Raw genomic sequence first — 24,982 nt, forward strand, 5'->3', positions numbered from 1 at the left:
CAATTTTCAGACATTTAAGAAAAGGAATCTGGAAGATAGAACCTGAAATGAAAGGAGAATGGACTATTTGAGAGACAATACCCAAGTAACCTCAGCATATAGAAAGGAAACTGAGACAAAGACCAACTAATTACTGGCTGTTATAGATGATGGAGACCCCCAATCCAGGTTCTGGAGCTAAAAGAGTGGATTGTGAGGACAAGAAAAGCCTGAGCTATAGTGAGAGTGGCTAACACGAGAGCCGTTAACCTCACAATATGTAGTTAAAACACAACGTGTGACAATTCTATGTTTCTTTGATTCTTTGATCATGTTTGATGTTTTGATTTGTTGGAAGCCACCCAGAATGGCTGGGGCAACCCAGTCTGATGAACGTAATAATAATAATAATAATAATAATAATAATAATAATCACTGCCTTTCAAAAACAACAGCCAATGAAGGGCAGTGATGGTCAGAGAAAGTGTAATTTGATAATTTCATACCACACACTTTTTCAACTGCACATTAGTGGGTGTATGTAGTACCGTTAGCATACCTGTTGACGAACAACCTGACCTCAAAAAAGTGATATTCAGTCATGTGGGTTTGTAATTATAGGGTAGTAATCTTAAAGCTAGTATTAATTGAGAGGAGGAACTTTAGGCATAGGGCAATAGTTCCCTAGCATAGGAATATGTACTTTAAACAGGGATAGGGAATCTCTGGTCCTCTAGAAGCTGTTGGGATTTCAGTTCCCATCAGCACCAGCCAGCCTAACCAATGGGAATTGTAGTCCAGCAACATCAGAAGGATAACAGGTCCCCCCATCCTTGGTTAAAAAGGAGTTCCTACATCTCTATAGCTGCAGCTCTCTGAAAAGTTCCTTTAGGGACATAGAAACCTGCCTCCCACTGAGACCCGTGTCCATTTAGCATTTTGCATACACTGGCTAGCAGCAGCTCTCCAGGGTTCCAGACAAGAGTCTTACCTGGAGATTGAGCCTGGGGATTGAGCCTGGGAAATCCTGCATGCAAAGAGGGTGCTCTACCACTGAGCTATGGCCCTTGCCCTTGGCTAACAACCTGGCTTATACTTCTGCTACTTGCAAAACAAGGCACCTGTTATGTTCCAAAGAAGCAGGATGAAATGCATTGTGGAAACCAGAGAAAAGGCCAGATTTGATTAGGTTTTACTTTTAGAAAGAAAATCCTGGAATGTAATTTAATTTTGGCATGCAAATTAAATAAGCTCCTTGCAGCAGAGATCTATTTGTTCTTCTACTTGCATCATTTCCTTCTATCCTGTTGTTGTTTAGTCGTTTAGTCGTGTCCGACTCTTCGTGACCCCATGGACCATAGCACGCCAGGCACTCCTGTCTTGCACTGCCTCCCGTAGTTTGGTCAAACTCATGTTCGTAGCTTCGAGAACACTGTCCAACCATCTTGTCCTCTGTCGTCCCCTTCTCCTAGTGCCCTCAATCTTTCCCAACATCAGGGTCTTTTCCAAGGATTCTTCTCTTCTCATGAGGTGGCCAAAGTATTGGAGCCTCAGCTTCACGATCTGTCCTTCCAGGGAGCACTCAGGGCTGATTTCCTTAAGAATTGATAGGTTTGATCTTCTAGCAGTCCATGGGACTCTCAAGAGTCTCCTCCAGCACCATAATTCAAAAGCATCAATTCTTCGGCGATCAGCCTTCTTTATGGTCCAGCTCTCACTTCCATACATCACTACTGGGAAAACCATAGCTTTAACTATACGGACCTTTGTCGGCAAGGTGATGTCTCTGCTTTTTAAGATGCTGTCTAGGTTTGTCTCCTTCTATCCTGCTTTCCACCTATATTACATAGATTATTTGCTGGATGAATAGTCCAAGCATCTTCAACACAGAGTGCACAGACAGACCCTATGTGAGTAGTGCATGTACTTATGTAAATGTAGCTCTAAAGCATAAATCAATGCATAAAGAAGAGGCACAGCGCTAGCTATTCTACCCATATTTGTGCTTGGGAAAGGGCTAGTCTCACTCATGCTCCAACAATGGAGGAATTCAGGCAATTGGATAGGATGAATAAAACCTGTGGTTTTGCAGCAGCTAGATTCAGAAGCACGACAGTGGTGGAAGCGGCAGGAGATTCAGGCCAAACCAAGACTCCATATTGGGTGCAGTCCACCCATTACAGAACCCATGGTAAACAACTGTAGAAAGTAGCCTTCAGAAAGGTAGTTGCTGTGGGAAGACTCCAAACGCCCAATGCCCCTCCAAGCCATATTCCTGGAAAGGTAAAAGGTAAAGGACCCCTGAATGGTTAAGTCCAGTCAGAGGCGACTATGGGGTGTGGCGCTCATCTTGCTTTCAGGCCGAGGGAGCCAGGGTTTGTCCACAGACAGCTTTCTGGGTCATGAGGCCAGCATGATTAATTCACTACTGGCGCACAGAGGACCGTGATGAGTGCCAGAGTGCATGGAAACGCCATTTAGCTTCCCGCCTCAGCAGTAACTATTTATCTACTTGCACTGCTATGCTTTCTAACTACTAGGTTGGCAGAAGCTTGGACAGAGCAACAGGAGCTCACCCTGTAGCACGGATTCGAACTGCTGACCTACCAATCGGCAAGCCCAAGAGGCTCAGTGGTTTAGACCACAGTGGGAGTACCCAAAAGCAAGGTGAGTCATTGTTGAATTTAAATTACTAGACCCCATTTCAACAGCATGTAAGAGAAATTCAGGCAGGTAGCCATGTTGGTCTGACGCAGTCGAAATAAATAAAAAAACTGTCCAGTAGCAACTTAAAGACTAACTAAGTTTGTTCTGGGTATAAGCACAAGAAAGCTTATACCCAGAACAAATTTAGTTGGTCTCTAAGGTGCTACTGGACATTTTTTTTATTTTATTTTTTTATGTAAGAGAGAGTCCATGTGTCCTTTTCTCACTGATGACAAACACTTTTTTCTCTAAAAAACCCAAAACCCAAGCTTAACTAGAAGATCACCCTAGTTAGGATGTTTTAAGAAGTAATTGTTCACTTGCAGTGAGTGAGAACCATTCATATTATCAAAACTGAACTTGTAGAAGAGGACTTAGTTTTGAAATAAGTAAATAGTTGAAACATATTCTACTGACATTGCTTTGAGAGCTTATCTTGATGCATTATATACAAAGCTCCTAACAACAGTTCTCATACACTGAAAACACAACTTCCATGATATTAATTGTACCACATTATATTACCTGATACTGTATTGTTTTTAATATAGCATTTACCTATGGAGAAAGTATCTGAACAAGCAACCACCTCCTACCCCACACCTGCTCATTCCTTCTTAGAATTACATGAGAGGCAAGCTTAATTTGCTGTAAGGTTCGTGCCTCTAGTAAGCTCATGTGCACTAAGGCTCAACTAAGGCTAGATTAAGCAACCAAATAACCACCCATTTACATTGTGATTGATTAAAGCTAATGTGAAGTTCCATGGACAACTATTAGTCTTATGAGATGTGATGCATGCCATTGTGTGATGAAAGCTTCAAATGCTCAGACTATCATGGAATAACTGCAATCCTTACATGACCAATGAGGTTATCTATTCTAAATCCATCTTAACAGTCATTTAAAAACATTCTGCTTACTATCCTCAGTCATCATGTAATGTTACAGGCTATCAAGGGACGACTGTATTCATGCATATAATGTAGTGGACTAAGCTCTCATTCTCATTTTTGTATAGTTCATGACTAGCATGCTTGCCCTACATCCCTATCAAGGAGTCTGAGTGAAAATGTCTAAAGCTATATTTATAAAAGTGACAGTTTTGTTTCATATTTATTGATATGTACAAAAGCTAGTTTTCAGCATCTCCCCTTCCTCCAGCATAACAAATAAACATAACAATGGGAAAAGCTATGCAGATGAAAAATTGGGATTTATGTAAACAGTAGGAGTTGGCTTGGTTTCAAGAGCACCGGTTGAATTCTATGTCTGGGATATAGAGGAGTGGGGACACAACCTGTCCGCCACCTTAGGTCAGAGGCGGGGGACTTGTGGCCTGCTAAATGTGGTTGAACTGCAACTTCCAGCAGCTCCAGCCAGTGTGGAGAATTGTCAGAGATGTTCCCTGTCATTGCCTTGGGCACTGGGCTCATGAGAGGCAGGCAGATGGTTTAATCTCTACCCCAGTCTCCAAGTGTACCTATTTATCCTACATGAGTGTTCAATCTGCACCTTAGCTTTAAATGGCTTGGGACCCAGGTACGTGAGAACCAAGTCCCATAACAACTTGCCCATGCCTTTAGGTCATCTGCTGATGCCCTTCCACATTTCTCCCCTGTCAGAAGTAAAAGGGGTGGCAACGAGAGAGAGGGAATTGTCAGCTCTGTGGCAGCCTGGCTTTAGAATGTGCTTTCCTCAGGACGCTTGCTTGGAAGCCATGTTGTATTGGAAGCCATGTTGTATTCTTTTAGGCAGCAGTCAAAATCCACACAGGCACCTAAAGTTCTTTTTACTGCTGACTCATCCTTGTCTTTTTTTTTTTAAGTGTATTTGTATTCTGTTCACCTTGCCAACCACCATGCGATCAATTCTGATGAAGGGCTGTATCAAAATGTTTAAAATAAATGAACGTACAGAAGGCCATGGATTGGGTGATCACATCCACACTCCTAACTATGTTTTCTGAATGCTGTATAAAGTAAATTTGGCAAAGAGAGTGTATCTTTTATAAAATATAAAATGTTAAAAGAATTTTATCAGCAAAGTCTTACTTTGATTTCTTCATGTATAGCCAGTAAGCAACACCAGCAATCAGAGCTGCTAGAAGAAGACCAACCACGATTCCCACTATTAGCTTTGCCTGGTCATTAACATTTTCCCTATTATCATCTAAAACAAAAGAAGAAAACGATGATGGAGTGTTTGATCAAACAAAGTATGGAAAACTGACTACAGATTATACATATCCCAAAGTGTTTCTAAACTAGAAAAGTTGATCGAAAAAGAGCATCATGATAGCATGCACATTTTATGGTACTGACAGTGATTTAACTGGCTGCAATCCTTAACCCATTTGCTCCACAAAGGTCCTATAGCCCCATTTTATTTCAGGGACCACTCCTAAAGTTTCATAAAGCTTTTATAGATAACTGCAGTCTACTAACTGTAAAAAGACCTGTGGTTTAGAAGCAATTTTTTTTAAATAAAAAAAATCCAGAATCCTCTCTTTCCCGATTTGCCAGTGTTTGGCAAATATGGAGAGACTTAACTTATTTAAAGCATTTTTACTCTGCTCTTAGCTGAAAAGGGACTGCCAGAGCAGGTTATAAATATCAACAATAAGGGGGTCATGACAGAATAGGAAAAGGGATTGGGGAGGGGGTAGGAAAAAACCAAACTCAGGCACTACTAGTTCATTGTTAGAGAGTTCTAGAAGCAAGAAGCTGGAATGGAATGAGTTCAAGGAGAGGAGGAGCTGAATGTGACTAGTCTCTCAGTTGAGCCAATGGAGAAGCCATGCAGTGTAGTTTCTCCCTCTACTATGGCACGATGGAATGACTGCTGCTAGGTGACAGTTAAGGGAGAGCCTGATGGAATGGATCAAAAGTAAATAAGCATTCTGCAAAAACTGAGATGTGAACGGGAGCACATGAAAACTTGTTTGATCTGAATATTCTCCTCCCTCGCCTTTCCCCCCTTCTTTTTTGCAGTCTGGAAGTGTCTGTGTCAGAGAGTTCTACTCTTAGGCTTTTGGGCACATTCAGAATTAAGGGAAAGTGCCATTATAAAATACTTGCTGTGGGTGGAAACACCTATCATGAAATGGCTGCTGTGCCCAGAATCAATCAGAAATGGACAATCAATAACTTGCATGGTTATTATCATAGCTGCTAAGTCTCCCGTTTTTCGCGGGAAACCCTCGGATTTTAATCCGTTTGCCGCTGTGATCTCAAATAGAATAAAATCCTGGAAATGCCCCAGATTTCCTACCTGTCAGAGAGGCTCCATTTTGGGTGCCGCTCTGCCCATGTCTGGGCACCGGAAATTGGGCAGCGGCGGCACCGGAAGTCGCTTCTACGCATGTCCGGACATGCGTAGAAGCGACTTCCGGTGCTGCTCTGCCCATGTCTGGGCACCGGAAATTGGGCAGCGACGGCACCGGAGGTTGCTTCTATGCATGTCCGGACATGCGCAGAAGCGACTTCCACTGCTGCGCCGCTGCTGATCCCGCATTTTTCAGTGGGAGACTTGGTAGCTATGGTTATTATTACATGAGATGCCCATTCTCAAACAGCCATCAAATTAAAGATTGCTTCAATCACAGATCCAGTGCCCACCAGTGCAGCGATGACACAAAAAACATGGATCTAATTACAGCCCCCACCATCATGATTCTCACACAGGATACTAAAACGCCCCACCATCAAAGCACAGAACACATCAAGGGACAAAGTGGTTATGTATGATACATTTCCTGGGTGTGTCTCTCTAAAAATACTGAGCATCCAGAAGGATCCATGCTTTAGGTTCCATCTGCTGTGCTGGCAAGCACTGGCGATGTTGGCAAGCACTGGATCAGTGGCTTTTAGTGTGCAGACCATATACGTCAATTTCAGCTTTAAATCTGATGGCGGTTCTGAGAAAATGCCATGCAAAATAATTCTAGAGGAATTCTACAGGTTGCAAATTTTACCCAGACCACACAGAAAAGCAAACCGAGATGGGAGAGGGGTTTTCTTTCTCTCTGTGTGTCTCAGATGCTTGCTCATTCTGTATGCGGGTGCTTTCTGGCCAAGGGTGTGCCTGTGACACTTCCTGACTCTCTGTTTAGGGTATCTGTGCATTTTGTGCATTATGAGGTGCATTTTGTGAGCATGAGGTGCTTCATGTATGTGTGTGTGCTTTTGCTGCCACTCTGCTGTCCCACTTTCCCTCCTCTCAGGACGTACTCATCTGCGCAGGCAGCATTTCAACATTGAGCTATTCAGATCTCATGCTCAGCTGGGTGCGCAGGCTGTACATTTTGGGGAATACAAGACAGCCTTTACTTATTGAAGTCAGGAGATGAGGGCCATCATTCAGAAGCACCACTACTGTTTGGTTCTGAATAGAGAGAAAAAAATGCTTCTAGAACACAGAAGATCGATCTTTGGACAGTTCTACAGACTGCAGATTTCTTAGACCTTAGAATAGAAGCACCTTAGAGACTTCTAGAGATTACCAAATGTTCATTCTAGTGAATGAATTTTGATGTTGGAACTTAGGATCATAAAAATCCTGCCTCAGAGTATTGGTCCGTGTCTAGCTCATTATTGTTTATACTGACTGCCAACAGATAGAAGTCTCTTCCAGACCTCACTGGATATGCTGTGGACTGAACATATGACCTTCTACATACAAAGGTAAAGCTCCACTAGTGAGCTATGGCTTTAGGAACTTGTATCACTGGACAAATCTATGTTGTTGCTGACAATGTTGTTGTCATTGTTCTTACCACAGATAGACTGAATTATAAGGATTCGACTTCCTTCTAACCCTGGGTGGTATTTAACTAGGTTTCACTCAGATTAGACCCACTGAAATTAATGGGTGGAACTGAATGTTGCAGTAATACAATTACTCCTTCAGTGCAAACATTCCTGTTTGCCCAACGGAGAAATCTCCCTTCTCTCTCTCTCCCCCCCCCTTCACTGTTGTTGGGGTTCTCCCAACCCCTCAACTGATTGGGGTGGCATGAGGAAGGAGAATGTAGCTCTATCACACAAGCAGGACTTGTTTCACTGGCTCCCAGGAGCTCTACTATTGAGTTGAATCTGGCCCAATGGACCAGTACTATAATGTTCATTAATTTCAATGGGTGTACTCTTGAGTAAAAACAAAGCTGAGTACTACCCTCTCTCTTTGCTCTGATGCTACATACAGTATGTGGTTGTGTTCCTTACTCCAGAACTAGATGAGGGATCAGCTTATATATTCTGGAATAAAGGATTTGAGTAGGACAGTCTTAATATCTTCTAGCACTCGTTTATAGTCCAAGACCAGTAATATTATAAACTGGTGGATGTCCAGCTATCCTTTCAGAATTTTAAAATATATGTTAAGGGTGCAATTCCCCTGGAGAGCATTCTAGAGGTCATAGGGTATATTGGATAAATGCAACATCTGAGGCAGAGCTCCAGTTTTGGAGAGGGAGATCCCCAATGTTATTGGCTTCTCTGAAGTCAGATGTCAGAAAGGCTGAAAGGGAGCAATCAGAAAGCGGCTGGGATCCATATTACTTCTGTCCCTGGCACTCTCCAATGGGGGTGGGGTGGGGACTAAATGTCTCTAGAACAGTGTTTCCCAACCTTGTGCCTCCAGCTGTTTTTGGACTACAACTCCCATCATCCCTAGCTAGCAAGACCAGTGGTCAGGAATGATGGGAATTGTAGTCACAAAACATCTGGAGGCACAAGGTTGGGAAACACTGCTCTAGAATACATACGTAGGCAAGAGACTCAATAAACCAGTTAAACTGCCTTTGTAATTTGCTCCCTCTATTTTAGGATTGCAGCCTTAAAATTTCACATTTTATTTTCAGAAGAAGAAGCCTGTCCTTTCCTAAGGATGGAGTAGGCTAGGAAAGTGAATAAAGCATTTTAAAAATCTAACTGCGCCAAGTAAGTGGTGTTCTGTTTTTATGTACTTACCACTTTTTTCTTCTGGTTCGTCAGATTCAGGAATACTTACTGAAAAGGGTGGGAAAAATGTGTTTTTTTAAAAAAAGCTGCTGATGTATGAAAGTCACCTTCAAAGCTTCCAATCTGCTATGATATTTATTTAAGAATAAAATGATCTATTTTTCAGCTGAGCCAGAAGTGTTCATACTTAATGCAGCATCAGCCACACAACAAAATGATTAATCTTATTTTTTTAGGCAGCAATCCTTACTTTATATCTATAATGTATCATATGAAAGCGCTTTATTCCCAAAATGACAAGTTTAATCTTACAAATGCTTAGTCAGAAGAAGTATTTATGTGTTCCCCTGTACTGCATGCTGACTTTTCATCACTTGATTACTGTAGACAGAGAGTTGATTAAACTTTAGCACCCTGGGGTGAATTCATCCAAACATCCCTTGATCAATGTGTGTGCTGGAGTCAATAAACAGGCCAGGAAGGGACACATCACAATTTGTAGGAGATGCCCATGCAAGTCCTACTGCAAATTCAACAGCAAAAACTGCACTCCCAGAAACTGATGTAATTTACAAAGCTGGGAGATCTAGAAGAGACAGACAGTGCAAGGCACTCTCTCTAAATTCAGGAAATTAAGCTCCCCAGCCAAGGCTTCATGATAGGATGGTCACTATCTCATGAATAGCTAAGGATTAGTCTTCTAAGCCAACCTGTTTATTGTGCAGCAACTGTGCATTTCATTCTTATTGGTTATGCCCAGCCCTCACAGTTTATACTTCAGATGAAGGGATTGCATATTTTCAAAGCCTTGAGAACTCCAGATTTTTTTATCTGGGAAACTTGATAATTCACCAGACAGAATTCATTACTACTGCGATTTCCTCATGGAATGTGCTTGTGAGTCACAGGTATCTAGTGGTTGGTTTTGTTAGTGACAAGCAACCTAATTATCCTCTGATGGCCACAAGGTATTGTGAACCGATTGCTTTTTTCTTTTTCTCTTTTAAGGCAGCAAGCAGCAGCACAGAAATTCACCATAGCATGGCTGGCCTCTCACACATGGATGTGGCATGGTGTATGCATTTGACACTGAATAGTGACTTGAGGATGTGGCATGTGAAGCTTAAGGTGGAAGATTTCCACTTTTATTGCGGAAATGCCTAGTATACCAATAGCTCTGTGTCACAGGGGAACAGTTCAAAATAACTTAAGTGCATGAGTGGCACGGCCTCTTATGGAGGTATGAGGGGAGGGGAGCCCCTAAACCAATTCACATTCCCGGTGAATTGGTTGTAGGATACTTTCAACTGGAATGTCATAGCTCAATACAGAGTGACTGCCAAATTGAGTCTTTAAAATGACCATTGGCTTTCCATTTGCCCAGGTCTATTCAGACCAAAAAAGAAAAGCTTGCATGACTATTTGCATGAAAGGGTGGTGGACTGATCATACAGGGGGACAGATGTTGCCTGATCTTGAACTCTGAGGGCTATTCATACATTTTAAAAATTAAAACTGGGATTCCTCAGTATATTTTCACAGAGGTCATCTGGAAGCTTACAGGGTATAGCTGGAAAGATAATTTATTCTGACTCAAGCGCTGAGGCAACATCTTCGTCACCTAGAACTAATAATTGATTACGGCTGTAGCCCTACATACATTACCTTCACAGTGGTACCCTTTGCTGAGTAAACGTGCATAGAAGTCATTTGCTGGTCACATTATCTAAATTACGAAACACCAGGGAGCAGGAGAATGTCAGGTAAATCTGCCTAGAGATTGCCATAGGCAGGCTGAGCTGTTCCTAAATGAACAAGTGTCCAAGCTGATGAATTTAATTAGAACACTTATTTGGTCTTGCACAGAAGGTAGTGGTGACATCTCGGATAATTTTGAAAAGCTTTCAAAACCAAAAAACCAAAAAAAGAAACCAATGACAGAACAGAATGAAGCAGGCTGTGCATGAAAAACTAATAGTTAACAAAAGCCTGATTTATGATGGGCTTCTGTGGCATGGAGACTTATCAGCTAGAAGTGTATTAGTGTAGCCAAACTCATTTTGCATTTCTGGGCATCTTCTCGAAAAAGAAACAAGTGTCAGAAATTTACCATGGCAACCCAGTTCTGAGAAATGAGTTGCAAAGTGTACGCTTTCCCCTTCTCCTTGTCTATGTGAGGACAATGAAGCAACTTGTAAACAACATTTCACCACAGAGCCACACACGAGAGAGTGAGGACAGTGATGGATATTTTATGTGAAAGTAGATGAAAAGATGAAAGAGCCATCAGTCCTGCTCTTGCCATTTTAAATCTTTTTAAATAAAATAAAAGTACTTACTAGCAGATACGTTCAAAGAGGTCACAGTTCTTTCCAGCTGATTTTCCGCAATACACGTCAGTGTAACATTCTCTTCAGGAGCAATTTTGATTTTACTAGTAAACTTTCCATTTACATATTTAGTCTCCTCTGTCTGGAAGGGGAAAAAAGAATATTTTGAAAGTTTGTGGAAAGAACAAAGACTCCGTATACGTGTGTGTGTGTGTGTGTGTGTGTAAAGCTACATTAGTAGCTTTGCTTAAATATCTAAATTAAGTACTCTGCGTGTGTGTACGTTTGTATACACACACAAATGGTAGCACTGTTTATCATGGGAGTTAGGTTTCTTTCAAAAATTTCTAGAATTACACTCAACTTAAACTCTGAATTAAAACTTAATACTGTATCTGCCTTCCCCCAACACATTTTCTCCCAATCACTGTAGAACATTCTACTTTCTGCACTATTGGAAGGCAGATATAGAAAGATTCCTCATGGCAAGTGTTTCTGCTCAAGTAAGAGTGGTCAGATTGAAACAGTGGGCCATGTTCTATTCCATTGTAGATTTTATACAGATCTCAGAGCCTCTCATATAACCCCGCTTGTACGAAAAGTACCAGGGAGGACGGAGGAATATTAGTTAAATTACCTCCTGTCTGACTGGAATCCATATGTCACTAGAAATGTAGCTAGATTTAAGCAATAGGCATAAGTCAAAGAAAGCAAAAGATTACACAGCTGCAGAAACAGCCATAAATCGTTACAGCTTATAGTTAAATTTTCTTATCCTTTAAATTCTTAAGAGGAGTTCTTACCTCCTTGGATACACATTTTAAGTCTATTTAATTAGTATATTGATTGTTAAATTCCACTCTGATCATTTTTGTAAAGAACTGTGCAGAAATTCTGGTTTTAGTATGCTGGCTGTTTGGCCGTAATAATACATATTCATTCATTCATTCACATTCCACATGCAAAATTATAATAATAATATGTCACAAAACTGCCTGATTCTGTATTTGGTTGCTTACAATCAGTTGCCTATGTATAACAAAGGTTACTAGCAGCTCAATTTGTTAACTCAACTAAACCAGGGTACCTATATGTAAAGTGGTTTCGTATTAATTAAGAGTCAGTGCAACTGCACAACCATATACATATCTACTCAGAGGTAAATCCTGTTCATTTCAGTGGGCTTACTGCTAGGTACACTTCAATGCATACTAAGGGCAGATCTACACCATATATTTAAAGTACATGACTTTACTAAAAGAATTGTGGGAACTGTAGTTTCTTTCTCACAGATATGGGAGGAATCTGTCAAAAATGAGCTATCAAGAGATTTTCTTTCCTGTCCGCCTGTTTGACTCCTGTTGTGGCATGGACTTGTACAGTGGTACCTTGGGTTACAAACACTTTGGCTTACAGACTCCGCTAACCCAGAAGTATTACCTCAGGTTAAGAAATCGCACGGTGGCGGCGTGACGGCAGTGGGAGGCCCCATTAGCTAAAGTGTTACCTCAGGTTAAGATGCTTCCAGGCTAAGAACGGACCCCCAGAACGAATTAAGTTCGTAACCAGAGGTACCACTGTACTGTGAAAGCTATCTGCCTTAGTTAGTTTGATTATTTGGTTATTTAATTTCTATACTGTTTAATATACAGTCATACCTTGGTTTAAGTACACCTCGGTTTGAGTATTTTCAGTTTAAGTACTCAGCGGACCCGTCTGGAACGGATTAATCCACTTTCCATTACTTTCAATGGGAAAGTTCGCTTCAGGTTAAGTACGCATCAGGTTTAGTAGTACAGACTCCGGAACCAATTGTGTTTGTAAACCGAGGTACCACTGTATACACAATATTAATAAGCATTGTGCAAAAAACTGAACCAACAACAACTTACACAAAACATTACAAAAATGCATAGTTTTGCATAAAAATGTTACATTAATACAAAGATAGAAATATATATCTACATCTATGTATCAGTATCAATTCATTTTCCTTCTGGCACACCCTTCCTTTCAGCTTCTGCATTCCCACCCAGAGTTCAAACAAACACTTGGTTCACCCTCAAACACTTATTTGCAGTGAACTGTTTTTTAAAAAACAAAAAAACCCATGTACATTTTAAGGTGGTATTCAACCGAGTTTTTCTTAGAGAAGACCCAAAGAAGTTAATGGACCTAACTAAGTAATGCTCATTAATTTTAATTGATTGACTCTGAGTAAAACCTAGATTAATACCACCCATGAAACATATATAAATACATAAATTGCTAATTAATATAAATTATTTATATATTTACTGATATATGCCTCTTCTTTGTTTCTGAATAGGTGTCCATTGCCAAAGGCAGCCTGTACGCATTATAACTGCAATCCTAACCAGACATCATAAGTCAATAATGTTTACTTGCAAGAAAGTGGTGTTAGGATTTCAGCCTTAAACTGCTTCCCACTCTGAATTTTTTAAAAAAGCAATGGAATGCATTATTCTTTTCATTGGAAAGAAGTGGTATATTTTGTTTCGTTTGGATTTTTTTTAGCTTCCTTAGCAAAGTGAGAAGAACCACCTAGATTTGGCCGACTGGTTTCAACCATCCTACATCTTCATTTTAAAAGCATAATTAAATGTTAAATTATTTCCCTTCCAACTCTTACCTGAAGTTTTCTTGTCTTAATACAGGCATAGGCAAACTTGGCCCTCCAGATGTTTTGGGACTACAACCCTCATCATCCCTGACCACTGGTCCTGTTAGCTAGGGATGATGGGAGTTGTAGTCCCAAAACATCTGGAGGGCCAATTTTGCCTATGCCTGTCTTAATATAACTGAACTGTCGTCACTGCCAATGCCTGAAATCAAGGCAGTGAGGGCGGCTGTAATCCTAATCCCATGGGATTTACTTCTGAGTAGAAACATTTGGAAATGCAGCTGTTGATAGTTTTGTGATTGGCTATTATAATTGATTTGTAAATATCTGTTGGTAGCTGAAACGTGTGTTTCTACTGTGTGCTACATAAAAATACACATTAAAATATGTATATTTCCTCATCAGCGGATGGTAAACTGGAACACAGACATATGCAAAATAAATCAATTACAAAGGAATGGAATACACAAGATGGAAGTGTAAAGTAATATTGGAATGGATTTAGGTATGTTTGCATGCCTCTAATATTTGTCTTTTGCTATAACTGAAAGGAATATGCAAGAAGTAATGAGAAAATTACTTGCTTTATTTATGACACCTCCACTGCTAGTCCATTGTACTGCTGGTTTGGGAAACCCTTCCACATGGCAGGCTATCATTTTATATGATCCATCTGTGCTAGTTCTCTTTGTCATTTTGATCTGTGGCTTTCCTTAAAAACAAAATGGATAATTTCTCGAATTAATGTTCCATTTGTTCTTCCTACTAAATTCCCAAGGGATTCAAAAACAATAATCAAATTGTAATACAATTTAAAAATAAAACAAGGTCTAAAATAATTCACTTAAACCATCATATTTAAACCAAGAAAGACCAAAAGTTTGAAAACTGTACAATTTTTTTTTTAAAAAAAAAACCAGGCAAACATATCACACACTTTTTTATCTTTTAAAAATTTTCAGGGTCAGACTTGAGTGCTGTTTTTCTGGGAGGGCATTTCAAAGTGATGAATCAACATGAAAATTATACGGTAGTCAACATTCTAAGATAAAGAGTAAGCCTCACATACCTTCCACTATCAACGTAAGAATTTGCCTTTTGTTTAACCCTTCAACTTCCTGTAAAGTAGTTTCGCAGATGTAATTTCCTGCATCTTGGTACTGTAAACTTGAAAACGATGGACTTGCTTTCATTCTTGTATTGTCCTGATAAAAAGGAAAAAGCTAAGCAGTGAAAATTGAAGACATGCACACCTTTGGACAAGGTGCCTAACAGTTTTTTTTCATGCACTGTACCTCGGTCATACCTCGGTTTAAGTACGCTTCGGTTTGAGTACTTTCAGCAGGGCCGTCTTAAGCATATCGGGCGCCCTGGTGCGAAGATCGCTTCTTTGCGAGGCACATGCATTCTCCTGATATTGACAGCCTTTCTTGCCTTCTCTCACCCTCAACTACTGCTGGCTTGCCCTGACTCTATAGAGCTGGAATGAGGGGACCTGTGGTTCTCCAGGTGCCACCGAACAACAACACCCCCATCAATCTCAGCCTGCATGGCCAGTAGTCAGGGATGCTAGAACTTGTGGTCTAACAACTTCTTGGAGAACACATGTTCTCCATCCCTGCTATTCACCACAATCTGTAGGTCTTTTGTACCCTGATGTTCCCAAAGAGCAAATATGTGAGGGGAAACATAGAAAGCTACCTTATACAGCGTCAGACCACTGGTCTCTCTAGCTCAGTACTAAGTTGGCAGTAGTTTTCCAGGTGTTCAGACAGAGCTCTTCCCCAGCCCTGGAGATGTTGGAAATTGAACATGGAGCATTCTGCATGCAAAGCATGCAGATAGAATTGCTACTATCTTTTACTGCAGCAAAAGTAGGCAGAACTACAAGTATCCAACTCACTCATACTTTTGAGCAAGGCTATTTATTCCTGTGTGTTTCTGGAAGCCATTACAAATATATAATTACCTAATTTTACAAAAAAAAGGTGATCAGATTTGAACAAGCTTCCACATCTCCTATTCCTTAAAGACCTGATAGTGTACTACATCTTAACATATTCAAAATAATATTTAATTATATTGATATTGAAGTGTGATTTAATTTAATTTGTATGTAGATGAAAGCCTCCTTTTGAAGTTCCGGGTAGAATGCTGCTTATTGTTCTTTAAAGCCAGATGAGATCTAAAGAGTTAGCAGCTGGCATGAGCAGGTTGACAATAGCAGGGTTATTAACAATATATACCTTCATCCAGAATACGGTGGCATTTCTACTGGAAGAGATTGTGCAGGATACAGGCAGTGCTTCTCCAATCTGCTTAATAACTTCTCCACTGGGAGTAAGTGACAAATCCAGATCTATTGGGGGAGAAAGCATTGTCAGATAAAAGTCTCATAAATATGGCTCATTTAGTGAGCTTACAGAAAAGGGGGGGGGCTGTCAGCTAATTCCAGTTAAACTGCATTTTCTCAAAGTCTCAGTCAATTCCCTCATACAATAGGACAGAAAATAATCTCCAAAAGAAGGAAGCAAAATATTTGCACATCTATGTAATTATTAGGTTGCAGAAAGTGAAACACCACATTTTCCTGGGTGTATCACTTGACAAACAAAAGGCATTTGCGAATAAAGAAAACTATGTGAAGTGGGTAGATGGTGGGAGGCGTACAAGGAGGGTATTTGTGTGTGAATGTTTTTGTTAGATGTGAGTGTTTCTGTTAGTGGCGAAGGTGAAACCTGAATAGCAATCTTAAAATATAAAAATAATCTTGTATAATGGTCAGAAGGATGACAGGTTTTGTTTTGAGATGTGTGTAGCATTTCCTTACTATGGGATGTATATAACAACAACAACATTTATTTATACCCTGCCTATCTGGCTGGGTTTCCCCAGCTGCTCTGGGCAGCTTCCAACAAAATATTAAAAATACAATAAAGCATCAAACATTAAAAACTTCCCTAAATAGGGCTTCCTTCAGATGTCTTATAAAAGTCAGATAGTTGTTTATTTCCTTGACATCTTATGGGACAGCATTCCACAGGGCGGGCACAACTACTGAGAAGGCCCTCCGCCTGGTTCCCTGTAACCTCACTTCTTGCATGAGGGAACTGCCAGAAAGCCTTTTGCGCTGGACCTCAGTGTCTTGGCTGAACGATGGGGGTGGAGACACTCCTTCAGGTATACTGGGCCAAGGCCATTTAGGGCTTTAAAGGTCAGCACCAACACTTTGAACTGTGCTCGGAACGATGAAAATGAGGGTGGTGGTGGGGGAACAAAAGGCATTTATAAACAGCTTCCTCCTCTACTGGTTTTGCTTTCAGGGGACATTCCGGAACCTCAACAACTTCACTGAAAAAGTTATAACCCCCAGAAAATTTGCTAGATCACTTTGCCACTATTTGAAGTGAACTCCAGTTGAAGTGAGACATATTTCCATATTTTAGTTTAGCACTAGTAATTACTTAAAAGCTATGGAAACAGATAAAGCGCCTTCCACAGCCTCTGGTCACCTTCTCTCATTCCACTAGACCCGTACAACTTTGATAACCACCAAAAAAAAATTCAACGTATCTGGTTAGGCAGACCAAAGTTCTCTAGCTTTATTACATTGTCAGTACTAAAGTGCTTCATGTTCCTTAAGCTTGCAAACTCCTCTTCCTGTATCTTCACCAGTGAGAGTAGCAAGAGCTCAAGTCTCTCAACAGGAAAGTGACATCATCTACATTTTTCATTTACGAACTCCATTAGGAACAGTGTCAAAGGAAGCACAGAGCCAGAGGGTGCAAGAGAGAACGCAAACCTATACTCTGCTACGGTAACTGTCCTTATTTATAGCTAGTAATACCTGCAACATGACTGATACAGGCCTCATTTCTTTACTGTCAGTGGACCTAGGAATGCTTATCTTATCTGCCTCTGCAGCTGCTTACCTAGCAGACCCATAAGCATATACAAACACTCTAGCAACTGCTGTCAAGTCCCATCCTGCTTCTCCCCACACCTCCCCCCAATGTGATCCCTGAATCAAAGCCATAAAACACAGGACAACATATCCCTATGACTACTACTTCTTTATCTTGAGTCAAAGACTGAGCTTGCTCTTTTAAGTTTCCCAAATTTCCTCTAAGCACTATGTGCTTAGGAAAGCTAAGAAAAAGACTGTCCTCATCCCAAGGTAATTTTCTTTCTATGTTTCCTCATTTATCTGAAGCAGGCTAAAACCTCAGATTGAGTGCCCAGAAAAGATGACCCACATTAAAATTTTGTCACACACATGAGATGAAACAGGAACTCATTAAATTATTGGCCTACATCTAGGAAAGATTGAAACTTCACGGACTAATCCTTGCATCACCAGCCAGGCCACCACATGGATCTTTCATGATTAAGCTGAGCCCCCACTTGGCCAATGCCATCATCCTTGATCTGCTCTTCTACGCAGTGAAATTTGGTGATGGTTTATGCCAACTTGGTGAAAATATAGATATGATGTTTAATTAAAGTTATTGCCATCTAATATTATTTTATATTGAAACAAAAGTTTAAAATACAGGCAACAAAAAGAACACCCTATATTTCAATATAACAAGTTTACTAAAGGAATAAAAGAAACTCATTGGCAACAACCCTGAATAATAATAATAATAATAATAATAATAATAATAATAATAATAATTCCATGGATATGCATGTGGGATGAGTGAAATAGACTAAGAAAAAGTCTACTAGCTAATGAAAAATAGATACCTAATATTTAATAAGGGACATAGCGCTATATAGCACATTTTAAATCTATATGTAACACAACATACTGGTATATATCACAATTAGAAAAAAATAGAGGGATTTGTACTTGACTGGATTTGATCAGAAGCTGTAGGAGCTTCCACATGGGACATAAATAGAAAACATAGTGCCACAATCCCATTTTGTTTTAAAGTATTCGTCCCTGCTGCATCTGCCAAGCAGAATCCCAAATTTTATCATTCCATTGCTGTTTCGATGGTTGCTTTGGAAACTTCTAATTACATGCTATGCATGACTTTGCCACTGTATGCAACTGCTTAAGAAGCTTTTTATGCAGGGAGAGTCTACAGCTCTGAGAAACACTTAGAGATCATGTGCAGGGGGGCCTTGATATTCCTTCTATCTATGCTGCACCCCTTTTCCAATCAATTCTGTAAATATATTTTGCATTGGTGATCCTTTAATCTAAAGGTTTGTATGATAAAACTTGCCTTTGATGTTGTATGAAGAGAAAAAGGAATGTTCGAAAAATTACAAACGATTATGGTTTTTTTATTTATTTAAAGAAACAACCTGTACGATTGCTATGTTAATGGATTATTAGAAATCCATTCTAATAATAATAATCCATTCTACAGGTTGCCTGTAGCTGCTGTATTTAAAACAAGTCAAATTTTAATTTAGTGCTAGCAAATAATCAATCTCTGTTGCAGTGCGCATGCAAAGTAAGAAAGCGACAATGCAAAAACTGGATCCTTCATCTTGCTAAACCAATATGAATTAAGCATTATTTAAATAAATGTGTGAAATGCCTACACTTCTTTATATTGTTACATTATACATTAGTTTTGTATTGCTGAGTTCTCCTTTTTGTATTTTGTTGCCATAAATCATATTGGATGGACGTTCTCTTGTAGGTCAGACTATAAATATGGTAGGGGAAAGTGGGGTTACACTTGTTTGCAAGTGCCTCCATAGCAATGCCCCTTCCATTTGGAAATCTTAAAATGTCAGGAAGATGATTAGCTTGAGGATTACCCCATACAGTGGTGTCTCTAGCCATGCATCTTGCAAGATGGATAATCATTTGCAGTAACAGTTTCTCAGGTAGGAAACAGCAAGAGGATTGAAGACAACATTCAAGTCTGAATTTTATTATTAAATCAATAACTTTAAAAGATGTAAAAGAAGATTTCCTGGTTATAAAATGCTGGGCATTTTATATTCAGCAAAAACATTCCTAAAATCCGGTAGTTGAAAGACCACATTGTAGCTGTTGAATAATACATTTGTTCCCCTTTATCCAGTTTTTATTATTATTATCAGATCTGTAAAATCCCAATAGAAAGAAATGAAAATAAACTGCATGAAGTTTTAAAATGAAACACCAGTGAATCATAGAAAAGCACATAGCACATCACTAGAAGCAAGAAGGTATGATATGTGTATATAATTAAATCACCAGCCTGAGTTGCACATCCAAGCTTTAAAAAACTTAAGTTAGCACATGAAGATTGCATTCTAAATCAAGCTAAGCTATTATTTGATCCCAGCTGCCTCCTGGACTCTCAAGTTCCCTCCATATGGCAAAGTTTAGAAGCTTTTGCTTCTGCTTTTACTTAATTGCATTTTGTGTGTGTGTGTGTGTTATCAAGACTGACAAACTGTGGTTAGCATTAACAAGCTCATTTCAAACCATGGTTTCTGAAGCTGACTTCTTTAAACTAATCATAGTTAACATTACCTGCAGTTCTGGGTGTAGAAGTCAAAGCTTCCAAACTTCTCCTGACTGTGTGGGAGCAGGAGGGGGACGACGACGCATAAGCCAAGAAAAGGCTATGCTCGTTCATGTCTCATTAAACCATGGTTTAGCATGATGTCCAAAAAAAGCCATTGAGTTTCCTTGACCTGACCCCTATAAAAACACTTAGATTGGGCATGGAACATGCTAAGAAAGGACATCTGTTATGAAATAACATGCACTTTTAAAAGGAAAACAAAGACAAAACTACTTACAATGTACTGTAATTATAGTGGAATCCATCAAACTCTCATCAGTCAGTGAACATCTATATTCCCCTGTTGCATTTCTTCTAACATCAGTCAATACGTAAAGACTTGAACTTCTTATAGGGTCTGGTTCCCCCTTTTAGAGAAAGTTTAATAGAGAAATTTACTAATGAAGGAAAATCATGTTTCTATTTTCTGCAGCTACTTTTATTGCGGCAAGACTATAGTAGTATGGCAGACTTCACTTCTCTGTCAATGAAGTGTACAAACTATCATGGCCAGTTTTTAGTGATCAATTTTATAATTTGATAAGTAGTGTAATTATCTGGATTTTCACCAGATAAAATATGTAAATGTCCACACCCAGACACTGTACAGTGGTACCTTGGGTTACAGATGCTTCAGGTTACAGACTCCGCTAACCCAGAAATAGTACCTCGGGTTAAGAACTTTGCTTCAGGATGAAAAGTGGCACCTCAGGTTAAGAACAGTTTCAGGTTAAGAACAGACCTCCAGAACGAATTAAGTTCTTAACCTGAGGTACCACTGCATTAGATTTTATATTAGCGTTGCTAGATGTGTGATATCACAGAATATATTCACTGCTGCACAATTTCAGAATGGTTGAAAATGAACAAGAATTTGAGAGCTAGCTTGAAAATAAAGGTTTTGACGAAATAAATGTTTTGTAAATGGAAAAAACCTCACTACAAATAATTTCAGCTACCTGCTGTTTGAATACCCAAAATCTTTAACATGCATAGTCTTAAAACAATGTCATTTTAGGAAAATGTACATAGAAAATGCAATAAGTCGAAAACTGCTACACCTAGATTGGCAAATTATAAATGTTTCTTCAGAGTAGTGTTTATTATAGGCCCATTTTGTATGTAACACGAATCCATAGCACCCCCTCCCTGCCTCACCACCCAAATCATGGCAGGTAGGCAATACTTACAGGAATGTAGAAGAAAAATTCCTGAGGTGGAGGATTACCATTTCCTGAACATTTTAGGGTGATATTATCACCTTCTTTAATGGTATTTCTTTCTGTAAGTACTTGAATTCTAACCTTCTCTGTAGGATCTAAAAAGACAGATGTTTCAGTTTTTATATATTAAAAAACCCTCAGTCTCTTCCATATACTTAAAGTGTTTAACAACATTAAGTATCACAATAATGAAAAGGCTTCCAGACCCCTTTCTGTTTCAAGAGCTACATGCATAAAAAAGTTAATGAAAAGCCTATTGCATGATCCCAGCACACAGTCGCCCTGGCAAGAACTAAAGCCTTCTACTCTCCAAGCAGGTAAAGACAAACCATGCCTGTGTTTTGTGAGTCAATGGGCATTGCTGAAATGAGTTGTTTCATTGCAGAATTGTAACCTGTGACTCTTTCTCCAGGAAATGTGTGACCCAGGCCAGGGGTGTTATTAATTATAGAATACCGTTCGATAGTTGCTTACAACAGTCACATCCAAAATATGTGTGACTATTGGAGCCACGCTGGTAATGCTGCTGGAATATAGTTCAAGTTTTTGCCAAGTACCAAATGGAATGCAATAGTAGCTAGTAATGACAATTTAGCCAGTAATCATAGCAGGGCAGAAAATGCCCCTGCAAGTGAATAGGTGGTGACACTGCTGGTGGTCATTTGGGTTTGGGGTTGTGGGAATAGTGCAATGGAACCACTCAATTTCTAGAAACAAAGCAAAACAAAATGTGGTTTTTTTAAGTATTGGAATCATGTGGACATGGGATAATATTTTCTCATTGCTGGTTGTGCAACAGGTGCCTCAGGAGCTTGAACAAGAGAAAAGAATAGGCATTCAAGCTGCAGTAGAAATGCTAGTTTGGGGAAGGCCATTAGCAACAAAATATTTATGTCTGAGTACATTTGAAAATGGAATTTTGCTGCAATAGGCAATGTCAAACTCCTTACTACACTTCCCTTTTCAACTATTCCCTCCTATCTTGGAACCTTCTTCCACATTGCTCCATGTCCCTGAAACAGCCTCAACAAGTCCAACCTATCCTCAAGACACCCTTCTGCAGTGACGCCTTCCCTAAATAACTATAGGGCAACCTATTTGTTCGCATCCTTCCTGTCAGTTCCTGACCTCTAATTTGTTAATCCAGCGAAAACTGCAAGCCTATATGCTAGGGAGAACCAATCCTAAAAGCAACAGCCACCACAAAACAATACTAGGAGGATCCCTCAAAGCAAACAGATGGTCTTTTAATGGTATAGAGGCAGGTATTTATGAACTTACAGTGAATGTCGAAGGCTACTGATTCTGACCGTATTGTTTCTTGTCCTGTTGGTCCAAAATACGTCACCGAACAGGTAAACTGTGCATTTGTATCATCCTTTGTTGGCTTATATTCCAAAGAAGATATCACGGTGTAGAGTCCAGTTGTTTGATTCACTTTTGTTTGTTCATTTATAACAGCTTTTGAAAGAAAATGTATGATTTTCACTAACTTGAACAACTGTTGATTGTTGTTGTTTTTTTCCAGCCTGTCCTAATATTTTTAAATATATGATGTGATAGTCACAGATACTCTTAAAAATGAACTGACACTTTTGGGCAGAGACTGCAGAAAGAAATAAGAAAGTAGGCAGACAGTGTGTACAACCTAATCCTATATATTTAGGATTAAGGTAAAGCTGTTACACATTATTGGGATCAAAAACTTCCAGGTATGACATTATCAAAACAATATTTTGTACACTGATTACATTAAAAAAAAAACATTTTCTGGGTCGAGTTACTGTGGGGGTGGAGGGAGACATGTGTATATCAAATCACAACATCAAGTCAAAGTACTAAGTACAACATTTTTGATAAAGATGGATAAATGCAGTCTAATTGTGAATTGTCTAAATGACCTGCTAAAATGATATGAGCTAATACCAATTTGTGAAGAAATGCAAACCAGAAGAATTCACACTAAATTCTAAAACTTACCCTCTTCAGTGGGCTGCAAAACAACTCCATTCTTGAACCACGTAAGGTTTCCCTTTGGATAACCATCTTGAGAGATACATTCCCCAAGCTTAAAAATGCAAAGTAATGTTCAAATTATTACAGTTTCGTCTTCATTTATAGCTACATTTATAGCCATTGGACCCAACATATCCAAGGAATTAAATTTGTTCTCTGCATTGTTATTGTAGTAGTAGTAGTATTTCTTACCCATCCAGAATGGGTTACAACAATAAAACATACAATTATAAAAGCAAATAAAAACATTAACTATAAAACACATAAATATGATGAAAATATAACTGAACAATATAAATTCAGCAAGAGAGTTTGGCGCCTCAAAACAAAATACCTTAACTATCAAAGGCGAGGGTAAAGAGCTCTGTCTTCAGTATACAGCAAAAGCTGTATCATGAAGATTGCTTAGAAGATGCACCTCTGTGGAAAGATACTCCCACAATTTAGGGGCTAGCACAGATAAATCCCTCTTGAGGCCATCATTTCACACTCCTCCTCCTCCTCCCCCTCCCCCTCCTCCTCTTCCAAGAAGCTGCTTGTCTATAGAGGGCAACTTACCTGACAACTGGTTTAATATTATCGTACAGATGGATGAAATATCAAGGGACTTATGTTCCCTCCATGTATCTCCCCAAGAAGTCTTATTCTAACTGTAGAAGGATCTATAAGAAGCACCAATCCGCCCCTTCTTCTTTGCTTTACCTGTCTGTTGCTCCACCCACTTCCCCACCCCGATTCCCAGCTCACTTCTAGTATTAGAAAAGTGACTAGAGCAACCAAATGCTCAGAGGTAAGACACAGGAGGTGGAAAGATTCACCACTCCTTTCCTGCTGATATAAGAAAGATGGTCCTGCCCCATGTTGCTTGGGCCTAAATCAAAAGTGAGGGGAAATCACTGGGAATTAACAAAACAAATGGGCTTTTATGGTAGTCGCCCTCATTGATGCTCTTAGTGTGGCTGCATCTGGAAAAAGCAGGTATCTGAACAGCATTATTTGAGTCTCTTCAGGGCTTATAGGTGTAAGGTGTGCTGAACATCCAAAACAACCTTCCTCAAAAAGCAACTTACACAATAAGAGATAACAATCAGGGTGGGAAAACACACACTCTTAGCTTCTATATGGCAGACTTTAATGGCAGACTTGTCCAGCTAGAGTCTGATCTATCTGGATTTTCTTTGGGGAGTGTGTTAAGTAGTGATTAAGTTAGTAGCCAGTCAGATTTGTATTGATTGTACAATCACAAAAACAAACAAGACAACCCAAAAAAGCTGTATGTCTGCATTTGCTGAGCTTTCACCTGCTTTTTATTGGCAGTGTCTACGGGAAAAATCAGTTACTTCATTGGGTCAACAACTGATGTTTCTTATGCAGCAGTTGTAGCCCAACAATAATGTTAACATTTGAACTGGGACTTTTGTGTTTTCTTCCAGATTCAGTATTTACAAAATGGAACAGGTAAAACAAGGATGTGCTTTATTTATTCACTACACAAATGATGCAGTTAAGCAACCTTCTTCCCCACCCTAATAGAAATCAGCAAATGCCAGCACTCCTTTATATAGACATAGTGGCTCTTATTTCATTATCCCAA

General features: G+C 39.5%; 1 protein-coding gene across 9 annotated transcripts in view; it reads right to left on the reverse strand.

Annotated features, from left to right (window-relative positions):
• The window catches only part of ALCAM (activated leukocyte cell adhesion molecule), a 141,116-nt gene that overhangs the window by 12,151 nt on the left and 103,983 nt on the right, over window positions 1-24,982 (reverse strand). For 2 of the 9 annotated variants that reach the window (XM_035116768.3, XM_035116766.3), the window contains exons 5-14: window positions 23,353-23,440; window positions 22,654-22,833; window positions 21,340-21,467; window positions 20,388-20,517; window positions 15,869-15,981; window positions 14,692-14,827; window positions 14,207-14,334; window positions 10,988-11,120; window positions 8,658-8,696; window positions 4,740-4,857 (exon numbers count right to left, since the gene is read on the reverse strand). In XM_035116768.3, coding sequence (XP_034972659.2) covers window positions 4,740-4,857; window positions 8,658-8,696; window positions 10,988-11,120; window positions 14,207-14,334; window positions 14,692-14,827; window positions 15,869-15,981; window positions 20,388-20,517; window positions 21,340-21,467; window positions 22,654-22,833; window positions 23,353-23,440 — 1,193 coding nt within the window. Of the gene's footprint in view, window positions 1-4,739; window positions 4,858-8,657; window positions 8,697-10,987; window positions 11,121-14,202; window positions 14,335-14,691; window positions 14,828-15,868; window positions 15,982-20,387; window positions 20,518-21,339; window positions 21,468-22,653; window positions 22,834-23,352; window positions 23,441-24,982 lie in introns of all 9 variants that reach the window. The other 7 variants (XM_088668127.1, XM_088668125.1, XM_035116770.3 and 4 more) reach the window with 4 other exon arrangements.

This window comes from Zootoca vivipara, chromosome 4 (genome assembly GCF_965207765.1).
Source record: "Zootoca vivipara chromosome 4, rZooViv2.hap1.1, whole genome shotgun sequence".
NCBI classification, from domain to species: domain Eukaryota; kingdom Metazoa; phylum Chordata; class Lepidosauria; order Squamata; family Lacertidae; genus Zootoca; species Zootoca vivipara.